General features: G+C 39.6%; 1 protein-coding gene across 1 annotated transcript in view; it reads left to right on the forward strand.

Moving 5' to 3' along the window:
- Positions 1 to 22,344, forward strand: part of DLG2 (discs large MAGUK scaffold protein 2) — a 985,470-nt gene that overhangs the window by 455,508 nt on the left and 507,618 nt on the right. Inside the window, exon 8 of the mRNA XM_053971598.1 lies at positions 3,259 to 3,420. Within this exon, the coding sequence (XP_053827573.1) occupies positions 3,259 to 3,420 (162 nt within the window). The remainder of the gene's footprint in view (positions 1 to 3,258; positions 3,421 to 22,344) is intronic.

The following is a 22,344-nucleotide window of genomic DNA, read 5'->3' on the forward strand; positions in this document are numbered from 1 at the left end:
CCCATAGAAGGATTGACCCAGAAATGCTCTAGGCTCATATTTAGTGAAGAATGAGAGGCTGGGGATTGGGATGGGAGGGAGACAAAGACAAATAGAACAGTGGAAATCTGTTCTGAAAACTTTTCAGTTGATGGCACATGAACATGGATATTACTGAAGTTGTCCTGGGAATGTGCATTTATTGGATAAATAGATCAAATTATAAAGCAAGTATATCACTGGAGATCCACACAAGTGTTCTGCTCTTTGGGAGCACAAGGTTCAGGGTGAATCAATTTCCTCTGAGTTTTGGCTCCTGTTTATGCAACAGCTACACTGCAGTGCAGTGATGGGGAAAGGATTAATTGATGGTCAAAGAGATGTTCTCTCCTTAAGGCCACATCACACTGCTTCTGACTCTGTAAAACTGCAAAAATGATCTGGAAAGAATAGCATATATGTTTTATATATATATATATGTATATACACACATATATATATGTGTGTGTGTGTGAATATATGTGTATATAATAATTAATTACAAATAATTATAAATAATCAAATTAATCATATATAATGAAATATATAATCATATAATGAATCATAGAACATAAAATGGTTTGGGTAGGAAGGGTCCTTAAAGATTCAACCCCCTGCAAGACCAGGGATGACATCTACTAAATGAGATTGCTTAGGGCCCCATCTCACCTGGGCTCAAACATCCCTTATAAGGATGGGGTATCTACAAACTCCCTGTGGAGTTTCATCCTGTTCCAATGCTTCATCACACTGAGGAAGAATTTCTTCCTAATATGTAATCTAAACCTCTTCCAGTTTAAAACCATTCCCCCTTATCCTGTTACTACATGCCTATATAAGAAAATCCCTCTCCCTCCATTAAAGTACTGAAAGGTCTCACCCTGAAACCTTCTCTTCTCCAGGCTGAACATCCAGGCTCTTTCAGCCTATCTTCATAGGAGATGTTCTCCATCCCTCTGATCCTATTCGTAACCCTCTTCTGTATCTGCTGTAATAGGTACAGAGGAGGGAATGTCTTTCTTGTGCTGAGGACCCCAGAGCTGGATGCGGTGCTTCAGGTGGGGTGCCACAAGATCAGAGTACAGGGTGAGAAACGTTTCCCTTGACCTGCTGGCCACTCCTCTTTTGATGCAGCCCAGGATGAGGCTGGCTTTCTGGGCTGTGCATTCCCTGTTTGCTTATGTCCAGCTTATCATCCACAAGAAGCTCCAAGTCCTATTTTGCAGTGCAGCTCTCAGTCCTTATAGTGAGAGGGACTCCATTCCTCCCACATCCACCCAGAAGATCAGGAACTTGTGAGAAGTGGGAAGCCTGTGTATACGTATCTATATGTGTATAATTTTTTGTATCTGCAAAATGTTGTCGGCAGGACCAGGACCGTGATTGTCCCCCTGTAGTCACCAATGGTGAGGCCACACTGCAAATCCTGTGTTCAGTTTTGGGCCCCTCACTACAACAAAGACACTGAAGGGCTGGAGCATGTCCAGAGAAGAGCAACAGAGCTGGGGAAGGGTCTGGAGCACAAGTCTGATGAGGAGTGGCTGGGAAGGTGTGGGTGTTTATCCTGGAGAAAAGCATGCTCAGGAGGGACCTTAACACTCTCTACAACTGTCTGAAAGGAGATTGTAGTGAGGTGGGGGTTGGTCTCTTTGCCAAATAACAACTGATAGGATGAGAGAAAACAACCTCAAGTTGTGCCAGGAGAGATTTAGATTAGACATCAGGAAAAATTTTGTCACTTAAAGGGCTGTCAAGCATTGGAACAGTCTGCCTGGGAAGTGGTTGACTCACCATCCCTGGAGGTATTTCAGTCATGTATATGTGGCACTTGGGGACATAGTTTAGTGGTGGACTTGGCAGTGCTGGGTTGGATGGTTGGACTCACTGATCTTAAAGATTCTTTCCAAGCTGAATGGTTCTATGATAGAGCTTCTCATGGCTTCTGTCATTGCCGTCTTGTCTCCTTACAAAGTAGCCACTGGATATTTCCATTTTCCCCATTCCTGAGTTAATGAGATGATTCTAGTATTCTGCTCTTATTTCTCCTAATTACATTTTAGCAAATGACTCACTTAAAAGATGTCTCAGAGTAGTCGTCTTTTTAGAAAGAGTACTCACTCAATTAAAAAAAATAATTGATTGCCTGTGGCTTAAATGATCTGTGTGCCAAGCCTTAAATGTGACATTGGCTGGAGTACTATATATTAGACTGATGGCTTCTTGCCCAAATAATATTTGGCTGGTGCCAGTCATTTCATATATTCATTAATTATGTTATCTGAAAAGTGAATATGTGATGGGCTGAAGGCATATCCCAGAAAAGAAGAAGAGAATAAATCATGTCACATGTGTATTCTGAAAATAATTGGCAACTACTGAAACATTTCCATACATAAGATTGAAGGCAGGAATACACTGGGGTGGTTTCCTTAGGAGGGATGAGTAAATGAAATAACACTCCATAGCTGATTGGTCAAAGTGAAGTGGACAAGCAGCAGAGATGTCTGCTGCATGGAGAGGTCTGCTTTGGGATGTTCAGGTACCTGGACTTCAGATTTATTTTTCTTATATGGCCATACAAACAAATCTTAGGCTTTTGTCAAATAGCCCCCTCCTCAGGATACAGCTGAGGGGATGGCACCTCTTTACAAAGCATTCTGGCTGGAGAACAGATCAGGTAATTTAGTTTAATTTTTAGGGTTATATTCCTTGTTGTTACAAGCTTGGTTTGGGATCTTGGACAAGCCCCTCATGTTACCTCTCCATGGAGAAGAAGGGTTTAAGGATAGAACTTTACTACCGGGGAATCTTCTGTGGGACTGTGCCTCTGTGGATGTATGTGTGTGCTCTCCACCATCAGAGTACACACTGCCAAGTGGAAAACAACTCAAGTATTTTGCAGAGAAGGGCTACAGAACTCTAACTATTAACACAGGGATGTGAAACGTGATCTGACACTACAGCTTAGCTGATTGACATCTCTTTTTTTTCATTATCAGTGTGTCATCTCAAATGTCTATTTGATAGTGAAAGTCTTGTGTATCAGTGACATATACCACACATTTCTCTCTTTGATACAATGGTGAAAAAAGAATTGTTCATTGTCTCCAGAATACTCTAGGAAATCTGATTATTATTGTCTACTGAATCATATTTTTTTGTTATTCCACAATTATATTGAAATATAGGAATTACCTCCTAAAAGCTTATTTGTTCTTCCTTGATGTTTTCTTCCTCTAGAAATATCGTTATCAAGATGAGGATGCTCCACATGACCATACCTTGCCTCGTTTAACCCACGAAGTGAGAGGCCCAGAGCTTGTTCATGTGTCAGAGAAGAACTTGTCTCAAATAGAGAATGTCCATGGATACGTCTTACAGTCTCACATTTCTCCTTTGAAGGTAGGATCCATACAGCTCATGGCTTTATTCCTCAAATACGAGAAAACGCGTACCATGAAATATCTGGGAAACTTATTTTGTTGTACAAAGAGACAAGCTGCTTTCTGAAATCTATCACTGCAGATTGATTTTCCTGTGATGGGTTTTTAAGGCTCACTTTAGTGGAACAGGTGATAGTTTAGTTGACAGAGCTTTGTATAGAGATGTGAGCTTTCTGCTTTGAGTTAGGCTTTTGCTTGAGTAAAAAGGATTCCTGGTAAATGAGCCTGTTTTTCTGTACATTGTGAAAGGAATTATGTAGGTTCGCAGCCTCAATATCACGGTGATTTCGAAATGGCAGACTTCCCTTCCTGATGATCCTTGTTCAGAAATTGAAAAAAAAACTTTAAATGAAACAAGTTTTTTAATCTCTCAGAAAGCTGTATCGAATTCACAAGTTATGTCTGAAAAGGGAGCTCATTTGCCTCTATTCATATCCTTGCTGCTCAAGCACTTGCAGTTTTCTGTGGGTTTTGATGCAATTCAGAGTGCTGTAGAGATATATTTCTGTTAACTAAGGCAATTATTTATAAAATATAGAAGCTTTAGCTGTATGTGGGTCTGGTGTCCTCTGATATATCTTGTTGGGCCAAAATGTTTCTCTTCCTGGTGAACCTGTGTAATAACCAAAAAGGAATCCATTCCTGAAAATTTACATTTGTCATTTAATAAGAATGCAGTAGTTGGAAAATATTCCTAGAGCTTCTCTTGTGGAAGGAGCATTGATGCAATGATTAGCATGATGGGTTTTCTATTTTAGTTTCTACTAGGCCTGGGAAGGAGGGAAAAAGAATAATATTCTTTACTAGAGGCAGTGATGTTCTGGGTAATCGTTTTATTCCAGCAATTATCTAAGCAGCAAACAAGGCAGATGGGCTTTGCTCCCTCTGGTGCTCAAAGCCTGTGAAATGGGCACTGCTTGCCTAGCAGAGTGTTTACAGTGTGGTTACAAGTGAAAGGAAGTGTTTACTATTAAAGATTGATGTGACTATAGCTGGTGTTCATTGAGCCTTTGTGGAATAGCCATGTGAATGAATCTTTGTCCTTTGCTCTTGTTGGTCCTGTGTTTAGTTTGTATGACGTTTGTCTTTTTAGGTTTCCGCAATTTTCTGGGTTACTTACCTCACTTTTACTGCAGAAGCCACCAGTACCAAGCAGTGATAGATCATCTTGTGCTGAGGCTATCACTTTAGTTATTTGGAAAGGATTACCTCCATGAGACCTCTGTCTAGCGTCAAGGAACAATCACAGACCAAGCAATTTCTGGCCTGGAAAGGAAACATCTCTGTACCTCTAAGACTCTTTGAGTATGGTGATTACAGTGATGTTTCCTGTTCATGAAGGTCAAAACTAGACATTATTGTTCACATTTGGAGACTTTCAAGTAAGGCTACGTAATCCTGAGGGTGTAAGGCTACATAAGCTGAGGATGTAGCAATGATGTCAAAAAGCTTGTTGTGAAGTGAAGGGTATCCCCAGACATGCACAATTGCCTTGAAAAAGCTCCCAGTCTTATTTGCTCTTATAACAGGACAAACTTGTTGTCTGCTGCTGTTTTCTGATGTGATGGTAGGACAGAAGCTGTATAGTATTTCCTCTTGGAAATCAGTGTCTCCTGCAAGTTCTCCCTTTACCATGAGGATTTTTGTCTTTGACTCTGTCCCCTTCCTTTCTTTCCTTCAGATTCAGTTCTTATATCTGCCACTTAATAGTCCCATGCCTGCCATTTAATCTAAATTTAGCTGTTTGCCTCTTCAAATGGCTTTGAAGTTCCTGCTTCCTTTCCCCTGCTCCCATCTTTTAACCTTCAGTAGACAATTAGCTCAGGAGGCTGGAGGAATTCTGCTAGAGCTCATGGCATTGTGTTGCCCTTCCTATCTGAAACACCTGCTTTGGATTCATTTTTTATTTTTGGCAATTGACTGAAATCCCTATTCAGAAGCTTTTAGTCACAGTGATTTCCACATAGTTGAGAAATAGCATTGTGAACACTCCAGAATCTAGTCAGAATTGGTTATTGTCTTGAATTACAGACCTTCCAACCTATAGCCTGATATCATTAAGTATTCTGCCATCTCCTCAGCAGTATTGTGTGAACATGGCTGCACTGAATAATGGCAAAAACTGCATCTCAACCCATAGCACGCCTTTCTAGGGAAATGTAAAATAATGGATTCTTAAAGATTAACTGGAAAATAATGCCCGCAATTTAAATATTTCATTGACTCCTGTGAGAAGTGAAACTGCTGGAATCCTGCTCTGAGGAGAAATGGCAAGTACTGTGGTCCAAATACTGTCAGGTAATTTCTAAGGAGTGAGAAAACACTGGCAATGGCAGCAGGATAATGCTGTTGGGAAACTGCACCAAGAGCTTTTGACTTGTTCTGCCTCACTTTTCTGGTTACAGGTTAGAGCATTTGGTGCAAAGGGAAAATATGTGTACATGAAAGTCATGAGTCTGCTTGTACCAAACGCTGAGGAATGCATTTGGTGCAGTTTCTGGTGCTGGGAGTGTGACTGGTAGAGTCTGTGAATGGTCAGACTGGGAAGTTTCCTTAGCACCAAGCCAGGGATCACAAAATGTAATGTGTTCCATTAGGACTGTCCATCTGACCACTCACCCAGGCCAGCAAGCACATTGGCTGCCAGGCTGGGTGGGGTTAAATCACTGCCTGGCTGCATTTCACTGCCTGAATTTCTCCGTAGGGACTTGCAGCACCAGGCTGCACCTCTCCAGCAAGTTTTGAAGCAGTTTTTTGTGTTTAGTGGCTGCATGACGCCCTGATGACAGGATGATTACCCAATATTTGTCTTGAAATAGTATCATAAAAGGAAAATGTTTGAGCATAAAAATAATCCAGTTAAGATACTTCGGAACCAAAATGTTGTCCCAAGACCAAGCCACGTGTCCATCCTAATCACATCACTTTTCCTAAGTGACTTGACTTTGGCAGAATAAAAGAGTTGTTTATTTCCATATATTTTTGTTCATTTTGAAAGAAATCTGCAAAGATGTTACAGTTATAAAACTTTCCTTTGGGCTGGCTGATTCTAGCCCTCACAACTGACCAGTGCTCACAGCCATCTGTGGAAGCCATGGGTGTTACACCTTGTCTGTACATGGAGACTGCTTGCTGACAACACCCTGCTCCCCAGCTCTCAGGGAACATCTCGGTTTGCATCCATAATCCACCTTGTCAGTTTGAGCACAGACTTGCATGATTACAGAGGAAGGTTGCGTGGATGGTTGAAGGTCAAGCAGAGAAATCATGGGCCTGTCTATTCCGCCATGTACATCTCCAGGTAAAACATTCCAGGGATTCTTGAAACATTTTATGACACTCAGAATGGAAGCATTTAGACCATATTTTTATTAACAGCTATGATTCAAAATGCCTGATATGGCCCATGTTTGCATAGAACCGATACGTCTTAAATTTTGAAGTATACAAATTCTTAAAGAATTTGGCAGTAACTTCATATCTCAGATTGTGCGGTTTGATGTAGTCCAGAAACACCCTAGCGGAGCTCATTGTTATTAGATTATTAGATTGGATATTAGGAATAAATTCTTTACTGTGAGGATGGTGAGGCACTGGCACAAGTTGCCCAGAGAAGCTGTGGATGCCCCATCCCTGGAAATGTTCAAGGCCAAGGCTGGATGGGGTTTTGAGCAACCTGGTCTACTGGAAGGTATCCCTGCCCATGGCAGAGTGCTGGAACTAGATGGCCTTTAAGATGATCCCTTCCAACCCAACCATTCTATGGTTCTATGATGACATGATTCTATGATTATTGATTACCTCAGGAGGTTGTGTTGGAAACCAAAATATAAAACTAATTTTCTTCAACACCCTTGAACTTGTTTCATGTGCTGGATAATAAGAAATGTGGTCCTCATACATTCTGAAAATCTTTTTGAGACATACAGACACTGATTATGATATTGTTTAGAAATGTGAATAGTTTTTTTCTGAAATTGAAGGTAGGCGTGTTTTTCTTATCTTCCAAGTAACTAAAACCTAGTATGCACTAGTCAGATTACTCCCTTTCAGAAGATAATAATAAGCAAGAGCAGTTTTGCTGCAAAGCAGACCTTCTTTTATTTTCCCTGTCTTTTTCACTTCTTCACCTTATTGTATTTTGCATTGACTTTGCTTTTCTACTTTCCATTTCATGTGCAGTCAACTTAGTTCTGAAAAATGCTTAATTTTAGAAAGATTCAAACTCCTGATAAAGGTTGATCTGCTTATTAGTGTGCAAAAGACAAAATTTTCAACAGCTTAAGCAACTTTGAATGTCAAACACTGAAGTTGTAAAAGAAGTTTTCAGTTACGTGGATGTATTAACATTTGGGAAAATGCTAGCATTGGAGAAGTTTTGTTAGAGTTGCCATATTACAATAATAAATGTTCTTTTCAACTTATGGAGGTGATGGAATTGCCTTTTAATAATCTCTTGAAGGAAAAAAAGTCTGTAGTGTAATGGAAAGAGAATTTAAAATCATTTTCTTGCACTTCCCCTCATTTGACACGAGATGGTGTAGTAAGCTCAGAATTCTTTGGTCTGCATTTGTAAAGCTTCATGGTATACTATTGAGAGTTTTCTTAGATGCCTTAGAAAGTACTAATTCAGTAAAAAATGCCCTGTGAATCCCTGGTGTTTTTGGGAAATCTGAATTCAACACAACTGTACCTGAAAATCAGAGGTGCCAAGTTCTGTCTCTAAATTAAATACGTGCCCCTTCCTCCCAGGAATAGAGTTAATCAGTGTTCATTAAATGAATGATAACTCTGGCTCCTAAATGAACCTTACTAGTATTATTGGGATGTTAGATTTATTTTTGTTTTTCAGTATACTCCACTTTGTTAAGATAAGTTGAAAAGTAAAAATCCTTGTAAGGATCTCTCATCTCCTTGGTTGTCTGAACATTTTAAATGTCAGGCTATTCCAGCTATCTCCATTTCCTAATTTAATGCCAGGTTCAACTGTAAGCATCAATGGAAATTGAGCAAAAACAAATAACCAGGTGAATAACTATACTAAGCTAAGTTACTTCCAAACAAGAATGATCAGTAATGATCATCTTCAGTTGCCTCATCTTTGACAGCCTCATTTTCTGGAAGGGAAGGAGCAACACTGCCTATTACTCCTTTTATTTCTGTCCCAGGATATTGTCCTGCAGCTCAGCTGGGTTGCTGACAGCTTGCAGAAAGTCAAGATTGATGGAATGACTTTTCAGTGGAGAGAGGAGAAAAGCCATCTCCGCATGGAACAAATGGGCTCAGCAGTGTGCAAAGTTAAGGTTATCCATAAATTGGCATTTGTACAAATTGCTTTACAGAAGGAGGGCTGCTTCTCCCAATGGCAGAGCACATAGATTTTTTTTTTTGTTTTGTTTTGTTTTGTTTTGTTTTTTGTTTTTGATGGGTTTTTTTTGTTGTTTGTTTGTTTGTTTGTTTGTTTGTTTTTTGTTGTTTTTTTGTTGTTGTTTTGTTTTGTTTTGTTTTGTTTTGTTTTTGTTTTTAATGGCAGGAAGCCCTGTCTTGCTCATTACTTGAGTCACAGAATCACAGAATTATTTAGGCTGGAAAAGACCTCTGATATCATCAAGTCCAGTCTCTGACAGATCACCATCTTGTCAACTAGACCATGGTGCTAAGTGGCACATCCAGTCATTTCTTGAACACCTCCAGGGATGGTGGCTCTACCACTTCCCTGGGAACTTCATTACAATATTTAACAACCCTTTCATGAAGAAATTCATCCTTATATCCAGCCTGAATCTCCCATGGCACAGGTTCAGTTGTGTGGGAGAAGAGGCCAACCAGCACCTGACTTTGACCTCCTTTCAGGTGTTGTAGAGAATGAGAAGGTCCCCCCTGAGCCTCCTTTTCTCCAGGATAAACACCCTCAGCTCCCTCAGCCACTCCTCATCAGTTTTGTGCTCCAAACTCTTCCCCAGCTCCGTTGCCCTTCTCTGGACATGCTTCAGCCCCTCAATGTCCTTCTTGTACTGAGGGGCCCAGAACTGAACACAGGATTTGAGGTGAGGCCTCAGCAGTGCTGAGTGCAGAGGGGCAATCATTGCCCTGGTCACACTATTGTTGATCCAGGCCAGGATGTCACTGGCTTCCTTGGCCACCTGGGCACATGCTGGCTCCTGTTCAGCTGCTGTTGAACAGCACTCCCAAGTCCTTTTCACTGGGCAGCTTTGCAGCCATTCTTCCCCCAGCCTGTAGCCCTGCCTGGGATTGTTGTGCCCCGAGGGCAGGACCTTATAAAACTTCATGCTGTTGGTCTCAGCCCATCAGTCCAGCCTGACCAGTTTCCCCTTCAGAGCCTTCCTACCTTCCAGCAAATCAACACTCTCACCTGTATTGGTGTCATCTGCAAATTTACACTTGGTCCCCTCATCCACATCATCAGTAAAGGTATTAAACAGGACTGGACCCGATACAGAGCCCTTCACACCACAAGTGACCAGAAGATTCTTTGAGACCCTCTGTATCTAGTGTGTTTTGTTTCTGGATGTTTTATTTCTGCTTCAAGGCAGATGTCTCTCTTTCCCAGTTCTTATCTCCTAGTGAGTGTGTAGTATCCCTTGAATATCCATCATTCTTCTTTTCAGGAAGGTCATTCCAGTGAAGGCTGCTTGAATATGTCACTCACCCTTTCCTGTCTGCAAAGAAGCAGCTTTTTCCCCACCTCGGAAGCTTTCCCTGTCCAGGTGTGAGTCAGACCTCACTACAGTGATTGCTGTGCTTGTCCAACAAATTAACAAAGATGGGAAGAGAGGCTCTGAGGATGAGCCTGAATGATTAATGATTCTGTGAAAAATGTATTAGCCTGAGCTTTCTGGAAACTGTCATAAAGAGTAATTTTTTGTGTCTAAAAATATAAATTAGGCAAGAGCTATTTATTTCATGAATTAACATTGACTTCAATAAAAATTGAGTTCTGAAGACAATTTGGATAAATAAGGTCAAAATATTATATAGGTTTTTAATTTTTTTCAGATGCAACAGTCTCATGTCACAATTCAACAAACTTTGTGACTATTTTTTTGATACTGAACTTTGGATAAAGACCAAAGCCATACACTGGTCATGGGTACTGTGAAAATAACAAAGTCCAAGACTCTCCTGATGTTGCTGTAGTGTTGCATCCTGGGTTTGGGTTCAGATTAGGGGTTCTGATCTTAGTTAATTTGCCAGTTCTGTGTACCCTCGTGCATCCCCCGTGTTTTCCCCCTGCCACAGTGGTCAGCCCCAGGCTGCCTGCCATTGGAGTTTCCCCCGTCACTCTTGTAACCACTCCCTGCCAACTCCTGAGGATTCTGTGCCCGTCATTCCATCCCTGCGGTCCTACTCACCCCGAAGCTCCGTGTCTGCCCCTGTCGTGTTCCCATTGGTCTCTGTAGTACACGTCACCGCCACGGCGTCTGTATTCATTGGGCAGGAGGACTCCCTGTCTTCCCTGTCCCACCACTATATCATCCCACTCCCCCCTGGTCCCGGTGCCATATTCATCTACACGAGGTTGGGAGCGGGCTGCAGCTTCTCCATCGTGGCTCTCGCATCCAACAAAGCATCCAGCTGCCATGCGGACGGATTTGGACGAATTCCCTGCCTCTTTGTTTCCTCCCTCGCGCCGACAGCAAAGCGCAGCCAGCCCACCCCGGAGCGTGGCAGCAGAAGCACCCGGGAATCGCGGCAAGCCCCGGCCCTGACGAGGAGCCGAAACGCCCAAGCCGGGCACTCGGGAGCTGACCGGGGCCGAGAAAAATAACGCACTGCCGCTCAGTAGGTCATGTGACCTGTAAATAAACTTGAGATGTTGCTGCCCAGAGCTGGAAAATAGTATAAGGAAATACACTCCACAGACCTGTGTAGCTGTTTTGAAACATAGAATCACAGAACGGTTTGGGTTGAAAGGGACCTTACAGATGATCTAGTTCCAGCACCCTGACTTAGGCAGGGACACCTTCCACTAGACCAGGTTTGAGCAATTGCAGGGAAGTCCTCTGCCCAGGAAATGTAAATACCCCTAGCTTCCAGGGAACCAGGTTTGCACAGAGAAAGCTGGTTGCTACAGCTTTCAGCATTACTGTGCCCGATAGTCCTGTGTAAATGTAGTTCCTGGTGTTTTGGGGGGATAATCTATCTGTGGCAAGAAACCACATTTATTTTTCCAGATCTGCTGAGATCACTTAATTCCTATTACTGGGGAAGAACCCTATGATAGAGATGAAGTTCAAACAGGGAAAAAAAAAAAAAAAAAAAAGGGTTGAGTTTGCTTTAATTTCTGCAGCTGAGGTGTGACAAAGAGTTGAGGCAGTGGCACAGCACAGGCTGTTCTTCCCAAGCAAAGATGCTGCATTTCAGAGGCTCTTTAGAAGCTGTGGATTATTTGAGAGAGGCTGAGGCTTTGTTACATGTCAGGAACAGCAGTCTGAAGTTTTCTCTTGCAGCAACAAAATTAATTGGGGTTATATAGAGGACATATTAATGTATGCATGAATATATTAGCAAGCCATCTAAAATTTAATCTTGCATCCTTTTCTTTGCTTACACTGACTGCATTTCATAAGTATAGCTAATCTGCATAAAGCATTTTCTATCCCCAGGGTGGCTGAGATCAGTAGCAATGATCTTATAAGAATACTTTTGATCACTACCTGGTAGCTTCCTGGCTTTTGTGTTTTGGCGTTGGTTTTGTTTGGTCCTTTTCCCCCCGCCTCTCTCCTTTTCAGTATGCAGTCACTGGCAAAGCCCCATGCTGCAGTCAGTCCTTCAGTGGATTCCACTGAATATTCAGTAGGTTGCTTCATTAAGACACAACACTTGTTACATGTTTAATCATGTACTGCTTTTCTCTTATCTCCTACTGTAACAGCAGATAAGCATATATCATACATCTGTATCTGTAATCTATGTTTTTTTAACACAAAAATGCAATCGGATTAGAAAGAGACAACGGAAGCTCACAAATGTGCCTCTGCCTGTTCCTGCTCTTAAGGAAGTGGCAAAAATAGCTCTGAATTTTGATTTTATTTCATTATGTTTCAAGGCAAAATAAGCAGCTTATAGATTACCATTTTGAGTAATATTTTGTGTCTCATTTTCATGTGGACAGGAATGTCTTTCATTTCTGAGTCCTTGCCTTACTCTAAAGAAATTCTTAAAATGGTGCAAAAATTGAATGTTACAGTGAAGAACACTTATTAGTGAAGAACATTTTTTTTTGTTTTGTCATCACAGCTGAACCTATTGCTTTGTGTGCTTGATGTTTTGCCTTGGTTTTCTGATTGATGGCTTTCCACATGATTTATGTAGTTGCAGACAGTATCTTGTTATCTTTCTAGCTTCTGACAGAATAAAAAAAGAAACCAAAAAAAATTGCTTCTGTCAGTGGATGATTTAATTGGAAAAATCTCAGCAACTTAAAGTAAACCTCAGGCATTGCAATCCTTTATTTTTTGGCAAAATAAATGTTGTCCTCTGATGGACACAAGCAGAGTAAGTTCTGACAGTATCTACTAGCGCACTATATGTTGTTAGAGTTGCCTGAAGAACGAAGACAGGAATTTTCAAAGGAATTGGAAAATATTTTCAGGCTATGTACCCTGTTTACTTTATATGGACCTCCTAGGTATTGAAGGTCTTTTCAAATGTTAATCTGAATTGATGTTTCAGGAGATTTTCTGTGTTCTTGATCTACCAAATGCTTTACCCATTAGCATTAATTAGCTGATTGATATTTTATTCTTTTTGAGTAGCGGGTTTCTTTTTAACAATAGTCTTGTTCCTGAGCCTCCTTTTTTTTGTGGTTTTTTTTTTGGGCGGGGGGGGGGGGAGGGTGAAGCCTGACATATTGCAGATATTCCTGACTATGTTTCTTACATATAATCAAGTAAATAAGAAATCCCAATAATCCTTTTCTCTCACTGTCTTTCTCTAATTCTTTGCGTAGTACTAGTTATTCCTTGCTTCCCTGTAATTTTCTGAGTTGTTTTTTCCTTGATGTGTTGGCCATGTGAAATACTCATAGAATATAAAAAATATTGAGAGATGGCCTGTTATAAAGACTTTCCCCCCCATCTAAAACACATTAAATATACACAATAAATCCATGGAATAACTACTAGATGCTATGTACATAGGATTTCTATGTTCTGCCAGTTCTTTTGTATATGTCTAGAAGTACTAGAATATTTGTAAAGTATTGGTAATGATGTTTGCCACCTTTCCAAAGTGTTTTGTGACCTACTGCTGAAAAGTGCAATAAAGCATCTCGGTGTTATTAGTCAGACTGTAACAGGAGGGATTTTTCTCAGACATGTCGGACAGGTTTAACACCAGTTGTTTCTCTAAGCTCAGTAGCTGAAATGCCCTTCTGTCAGACTTCAGCTACAGCTGACTCTTCTACAATTTAAATGAAGCACTAAAGTTCCATGATACTTTTTCACTGAGGAATATACTGATAATTCACTCACTCAGTAGAAGATACATGTGTTTATACATCTGATGATGTGACAGATCAAAAATGTTCTTTTGTCAATACCAGGTGTAAAAGAAAGCAGAAGTTTGCAGTTCCAGGAGCTCTGGATGGCTGAAGCCTCCAGGATGAAGAGAACAGAATCACTTTAGTCAAACCTTATGAAAAGCATCTTGGCAGCCTGAACCAAGAAGTGCTTTAGTGATTTCCAAAATTTTTAAATTCCTATTTCTCATAGCTCTTATTTAATCTTGCTGTAATGTAGTTTTGTGGACTATGGAGCTGTGAAAAAAACAGAATTTTGACATTTAAAAGAAAAATCTTTCTGAACTGGCTGTTACTTTCCAACTAATTTCAAAAATCTAGTCTAAATAAGAGTTTCTGATATTGTTATTATGTGACATCTTCACAACCTTATTATTGTGTGACATCATCTCCCCACCCTTGGCAGGGAACTTGGAACTTAATGATCTTTAATGTCCATTACAACCCGAACCATTCTGTGGTTTTGTGATTCTGTGATCTTGGTATCAATGGCTAATTGAGACTTCTCAAAAGATAAGATGTCTCTCAAAAATATTTTTAAATAGGAAATACCTTTTGCTATTTGATTCCCTTCAATCCATTTCAGATCATGTTACTTGCTCTTTAATAATCTTTAAAAATTGCTGCTGAAGCTGATTTAATTTGGAATAATGTCAAAAAAATAGTCAGCACTCTTGATGACTCAGATGGCATTTTTAAGATCTGCATTGTTTACTAACTTGATTTTTCACAGTGTTGTCTTTCCTTTCACATTATATTGTTTCTTTTTTCCATAGTCGATCAGTGTTCCTTTTCCCTGTTCCTTTTTCTGACTTGCCTTCAGGATCCATTCCTGTATTTCTCCTTCTCTTACATTTCTCTTATTTCCATTCCTACACATACACATGGATCTTATTAATCCTTCAAGCCACCCATGAAGTACAAATTTGTACCAAATTTGTGAACCTATAACGATTGATGCCCTCCTGTACGAGACAACTGCATTCTTATTGATCATTTTGCTTCTTGGCTGCTTTAGAGAGCAGGAGCACAGTACTGCCTGTCTCCTCTTTGTTGCACATAGACTTTAAGAACAGTTTTTCAGTTTTTTCTTGCTCCTGAAATGTGGGTTCTCCTCCCCCTGAACAAAAGGAATGTGAAATATAGTTGAATATTATCAAGTCTAGTGGATCTCAGTTGCCCACTGAAATGGCAGCACTTTGGGCAACATTTATTCTAGTAATACTTATAGAAACTATGAGCCAAAGAAACTGCAATCAATTTTTTTAACCAACAAACTCATGAACACCAAATTGCATCTGTCTTCCAAATGTGAACAGAATGAGACTTTTACATAGATAAGAGCTAGTCAGCTTTTTAGTTTAAAGTGTTTTCTGCAGGAAAATGACCACATTCTCAAAGCAAGTGTACCTAGCTGATTTTTTTCAAAGCCTTCCTCCCACTACAGTTTTAATATGCATCTGCCTGAATTGCTGCATTGGATTTTATCACCCCATAGTGGTTGAAGCTTTTGCTTCCCAAAGGAAAAAAAAAAAAATGGTCATTAAACCTGATAATAGACTTAATAAAATTATTATAATTGATTACATGACATTGAAAAGGCTAAAAAGAGTAATGGTGTTTTTACATCAAATAAACAAATTCTTTGAAGTCTGAGTCACAAATTTTGCCTTTGATCAAGTGGATGAGCAAATGCCAAGCAGGGAAGTAGAATTTCAGTCCTGAGAGTATAAAGAGTTATATTAATTACTGGGAATTAGCCAAAATAGCACAAAGTTAACAACTTTACACTTAGGAGTGTTAAAGTCATCCACCTGCTTCTGAAGACCACACCTGCAGATAGTTTCACATTGAAATTTCTGCTGTTTCCTCTTTAGGAGTTGTTGGACAATTTGTGTCTATCACTGTTTTGCAGTAAATCTAGAGGTTGATCAGATCTGAACTGAATTAGAGATTTCAGCTGAAACTGGGTTATTTTCCTAACTGCTATCTTCATAATTTTACTTCTGTTTAGAAAAGGCATAATTTTTTCAGTATTCTGGAGATGTTGATATCTACTTAAGGCAAATGTTAATGGGAACAGTAAAGTGGACCCAAGGGCGTTTCTGTACTACCTGTACTTTACTAATACCTGTAATGTCGAGGGAATGTCTGAAATTTGGCTTAGGTTAAAATACCTAAGACAGATTTCCATTTCTGAACATGTTGTTTACCTACTCTCTCCTAGAGATACTGGGCTTAGGGAATTGTAATCCTGTCTCTATTTTGGAGTTCAAATTAGGCCACAAGGACTACTAAACAATTGTACCTCAAACACTTTTTTAAAAAAATAAATCTCAATCTGTCAAAACAGGGAATAATCAAGCAGGCAGAGCATCACATCAGTATTTGTCACAGAATCAAAGACTATCCTGTGTTGGGAATAACCCACAAGGATCATCAAGTCCAACTTCTGACCGTGCACAGGACAACCCCTAGAATCACACCATGTGCCTGAGAGCATTGTCCAAGCACATCTTGAACTCTGCAAAACTTGGTGCTGTAACCATTTCCTTGGGGAGCCTGTTCCAGTGATGTTTCTAAACAGAGGAAAAGCAGGCTTGTGCAAGTTCATGAGCACCAATACATCAGTCTATTATAGCTACTAGAGAGGTGGAGTGTTTGAATTCCTTTGAAAAACATAGTTACTTCTCTTATTCTCCTTCATCACTTTGTGTACTGGGAATTTCCACACCTATGCCTTTGGAGGACTCTGTGTGCCTTTGTTTAGGGGCTATACCTTCCTCATTTGAAGACTCCAGCGTCAAACTCTTCTTACAATGCAGAAAATACAGAGAAACTGGATAGGTATTTCCTAATGTCTGGATATTAGAAAAACTTTTCCACTGGAAGGATGGTCAAGGATTGGAACAGGCTGCCCACGGAAGTGTTGGAATTGCCATCCTTGGAAGTGTTTAAAAAACCATGTAGCTGTAGCTGTGGTATAAAGGGACATGGTTTAGTGGTGGACCTGATGGTATTAGGGTTAATGGTTGGACTTGATCTTAGAGGTCTTTTCCAACCTTAAGGGCTCTTTGTTTCCCTGAACAGGTTTATCTTTCAGAGCAGAATGACTTAGAAACTCTCTGTATGCAACTGGATGATAGAGCCATCGGAAGCACACATCTGTGGCTTTCCACCTTTCATATACTGACTTTATCACCAACCTTTTTTTCTCAAACTTTCTTGCTGATGCAGGATGACTCAGCAGCTGACTTCTGTGCCAGGTCATTATCTCAAACCAAAGGGGATCTGAGCCAGCTTGGAGCCACATGAAATGCAGCAGGGTAGAGAAACAGGCTGAGGAAAATAAAATTTGGGTTTTGTACCATTGCTCTTTTTCTGTTGCTCTCACTGTCCCTGAATTTTTTTTTTCTTTCCAGTATAAGGCTTTGTGAGAAAACATATTTTAGAAATAATATGAATGTGAGGAACTGTGAGAAAGGAGTCTGGCAGTCAGTGGCTAAAATACACATAGGCATGTGCAGCTGGGAAGAAAGAGGCACAAAATGTTAAAATATTTGAAAATATTTTAGAGCCTACATTTTTCTACCTTGCAGCCTGATTTGACTTTCTGATTATTCAACTGCTCATACCCAGAAAACTGACATGTCTGCAATGTTGTTTAAACATATTTCTTTTGACAGTATGGTAATACTAGGGTGAATATGGTAATATTAAGGGTGAATAATAAGGCTGAATACTAGAGAATCTGCTGTAAACCTGCAAGCATAGAGATAATCTCACATTTTCTGGTTTTTAAGTCAGTTATAGCTCGCTTAATACAGGTAATTCTGGCAATTGGAACCCAGGTTTTATTCCAGTTATTCAATTAAGCTGAAATTGCTTCTAATATAGTACCATAATTGTAGGAGAGGCATCGTTGCAAGATGGTAAGTAGGTGAGATACTAATTAAATTCTTCTGAACTTCAATAATTTAATAGTCAAAGAAGCATTGGATTGCCTCTGGGGATTACAGGGGAAGAATCCTGAACAAAAATAGCAGCCCCCAAATGATTTTTGCTGGACAACTCTGACTGAAATTTTGGGTTTGTTAGTATTGCTCCACTATTCTGGATACAAACACAGTGGGTCACATCCATCTGTGGGTGAACGCTCTGCAGACTTCAGTTAGATCATGTGTGGGTGGATAAGTACAAAATTTTCCCAAACACTGTTAAACCCAGGGGTGATGGTGGTGTTTATATATAATCTTGAAAAGCTGGATTCTTTTATATTCAGGCTTTTGAGAAAAGTAGGTTTCAGCCTAATTTAGGCAGGAATACATCTCCCTTTGATTTTCAAAGAACTGTAAGTCACAAACTCTTTTAAATTCTTTTTGAGAATCTCATCTGATAATAAAATGAGAGGTGTGGGAGAGGATGAAATTCATCCATTCTGTAGCATCATGCTGTAGCATATCTCAGATTGTCTTATCTTTGCTACATCAAGATTTTTGACCATGTTAGTGCAGTCCTTCCCGCTCCTGAATACATCAAAGCAGATGTGCCACTGCCCTTCTCATTATAGCTCTCAGTAATGATCTAAGCTAGACTGGTCTGGAGATTCCTCCCTAGATGCATATTCTTTCCAAGCCTCTTAATTCAATCTGAATGATGATGATGATAATTTAGGTTATAGTATTACCCAGGGGCTCTGATAGCAGTGCAGGGCCCCATTGTCCTAAGCATCATATAGACAAGGAAAAGCTTTAATGTTGTGATACCACAGAGCTGCCCAGGCTAAAACCAATGCAAATGAGCAAAAATTAATAGGAATTCCTGCTTATGTTCAAATCTTATCTAATAATCTATCTATTGCAATCAAATTATATCCACTTTACATAATTCCTTTGTAATTTCTTTAGCTAGTGATGTTCATATCTCAAGGCTGAATTATAGACCAGTGCTATCTTGTTACATTTATTGGCTTTTTCCCGTTAGGACTGCATGAATGCTTCTCACTGAGTGAGAAACACATGGACAAATGTACACTTTTTGGAGAAAAAAAACAAACAGCCTTGGTGTCAAAGAAAAATGTTTCTGAGAATAGTCAGTAAAAATCTGCCATGATTGCACGATATAGAAACTAACCCTCTCCAGCTAACATACCACCATTTGCTTACTGTGTTAATCAATTAATGTCCTTGATTTATTTCTGCACATGTTTTTAACTGAGTTGATGAGCGTTACTGTACTTTCAATTAGATGGGTTTTTCAACATAATTTTCATCATAATTAGTGTAAATGAGTTTTCTTAATTATGGTAGGGTGAATGCTTTATTAAGAGTCTTGTGACGTAATATAACAAGTTTTGGCACATCCTTTTGAGGAACCTTTGTTTTTAGGGACACCCATCTCCACCTCTCTTCTCACAAACTCTTTCTGTTGGCCTGCTGGGTGTGACATTGAAGACCTATGATGGGTGGACTGTCAAATCCAAATTATCCATAATTTTATTGGAGTATTGTAATTTTATTTGGTAATGGGTTTAGTACTCTGGTGCTCTACCACTTCTAAAAGTGCTGCCGGAGGGCATCATGGTGTACTATAATTCTGTTCTCTGGCAGTGTCTTGGGGGCTGCAGTGGCATTCGAACCTGTGATAAGATCTTATCAAGAAGAAATAAGTTGAAAACTTGATATGCAAACACAAGAACCATTGGGGCAACACTTTAGGGAATGTGGAGATGCTGATTTGTAAAAAGTCCTTATACTCTGGAAACACTTTCTTTTCTGCCAGAACTGCCTGTTTCCTCGAGCTGGCAGTGCCTTCCCAGCTCCCCTTTCCCTCCAAGACACGTGGTCTGAATGACTGCTTTGACATCTCTGTGACTGTAGGGGAGGAGATTCATTTGCTGAGGGGCACAGTAGCTGCCCAAGGCAGCTGCATCTCTAGTGTTCTGGGGCAAGAATGATTACCTGAGGAGAAATTTAAAAGATGGAGAAGACAGGAAATAATGGTTTTAACACTTTTAGTCCCACCCCAAACTTAGCCTTTCTACATACTGCAGCTCCCACTTCACACTCTTTTTGCAAACAAAGATGGAGAAAGTAGTCAGGGCATTGGGCAAGGGTGTTTTGCATTGCTAACGTTGCTCAAAGACTAATTAGTGTAGGGGCAGTGCTAGATCCTGGGTGTCCCTACTCCAGTGACATTTATTTTTCTGAAGTGTTAAGGCCAAAGGGTAGGAATCTACCACCCAGTTGTCCTTGTTGTTTTTGTTACATCTGTGCCCACCATTTTTTTTCAGATTGGGGATGGTTGCAGGAGCAGTTCTAACCACTTTCCTCAGACGTCCCAGAACTGTATATGTGCTTCAGGGACAAAACCTGATCCTAGGAGCAAAGAACTGTATCTGCTTGGTACAGTCTGTTTTTCAGAGATATGGATAAATAGGCAGTTGGTATAATTTTACTCAAGATTTTTATGAGCTGGTGGTGATATTGTATATTTGTAAAAACAAAAAAAGTAGACAAAAATGTTACTCTCTTACAAATAGTATTAATTAAGTAGTATTAGATGGCTGATGGGTAGTTAATGAAAATGTGCTGTGCCACAGCTGTTCCATTTAGAGACCTGGATGACAAGAAATATTTATCTGTCTTTTCAGAAACTCTAGGGATGATCTTGGGAATTACACTTCAGAAAATCTGTGCCAGGTAGTTTTAATGAAATAAACATAATGGGATTGTAACAAGCAGGAATAGTTTCTCTAAAGGAAAAATTGATTTATTTTAGCTTAATGGAATCTCTGCCAGTGTCAGTAAATTAGTAGTAAGTGGAAAAGAGGCTCAAGTAATTTATTTGTACTTACTAAATAACTTTCACAAAGTCCTGTCCCTCTAACATGCTAAGAAAATACTTCTGAAAATAAAATACCAGGAAAGGTTAGTGTGCCAGTGAGCACAACAACTGAGATAAATGAATGGATCACCTGCAGTATGGCAAAAGGCTTGTGGCTAAGGTTATCCCAAGACAGCCTGGACCAGAGAAAGTCTATGCACATTTTAAAATCTTTCCTAGACAGTGCTATAGAAGTATAAATGTGATTATTGGCTAGACAGACATAGGAGAGTTTGCAGATGGGATACCATTATTTTGGGCAGTGGAGAGAAGATAAAGCTGTATAACATTTCAGACAAATTAAACAGAACTGGAAGAATAGGCAGATGATAAAATGCAATTTTGTAAAATATACATACCTACAGTGGAGAGGGAAATATAAATGACTCATAAATACTTAACTGATTGAATGTTTTAAGAATGGCTTATAGCTTTGTAGCCAAATTTTTAAGTGACTGAATTCACTGAGCAGAATTTTTACAAATGAATGGCAAAATTCAAGAGCTGAAATACTGAAAACATTTTCATGACATATAAAGCTCTATTGCATAAAGCTTTTAGAAATTAAAAAGAAGAAAAGGAAACACAGGTTGCACCGGGAGAAGAAAAATGTCTTATAAACCAAATACTCCGTTAGGCCATGTTGATAATTTTTGCCCCCTTTGATTTTCTTACCCTTTTTGTCATTTTCAATCAAATCTGAAATGGGTCAGTAGCTGGAGAGAAAGTCCTATGACTTCCATAAAAAGAGGTAACCAAATTGAGAAAAAATACAGAATTAACTCATCTGGTATAAATACCAGTGAATTAATACAGATTAAGTATTACAATTAAGAGATGGGGGAGTGAGAGAGAAAGAGCAAATATGAACCTTTGCTGCAGCATAAACTTCTTTTGGAACCAACACCTTACTAGCCATCAGAATTTAACAGCTCAGACCATAGGAGGGGAAGTCTTTTTTATTCTGCTGCTCATGGATCTATTTGGAATCTGGGAATATTCATGAGCCATCACGAAAAATCAGGACCTTTTAGATAGAAGATTAAAAAGCCAGAACATATGGATCTTATGGCACTGTGCAGATGGATAGGAAATTATAAATTACTAAGGTTCTCAGTTAAGCTGTTGAACACAATGCCTGTTGCTGTCCCATAGATCTCACCCTGATAAAATGGGTCAGTGTTTAGTAGAACATAATAACCTCTCATACATAACCTTTTCAAGGCTGAACAGATTGGATGCTTCAGAAATCTGCTAGCTCAAGGGTAATTTCTAGAACCTGCAAAAGAGAAAAAAAACCCAGCTGCAATGTTTGAAATTCCTTCCTATGATGTGAACTAATACCCTGTGAGTTATTACAAAATAATAAAGACTTTATTTTATTTGTTTTATTTTTCATTCCTGGACTCAAACATCTTATGGTAACTGAAACTGTGAGAATAAGTTACACTGTAA

The sequence above is a fragment of the Vidua macroura genome, chromosome 2 (genome assembly GCF_024509145.1).
Source record: "Vidua macroura isolate BioBank_ID:100142 chromosome 2, ASM2450914v1, whole genome shotgun sequence".
NCBI lineage: Eukaryota > Metazoa > Chordata > Aves > Passeriformes > Viduidae > Vidua > Vidua macroura.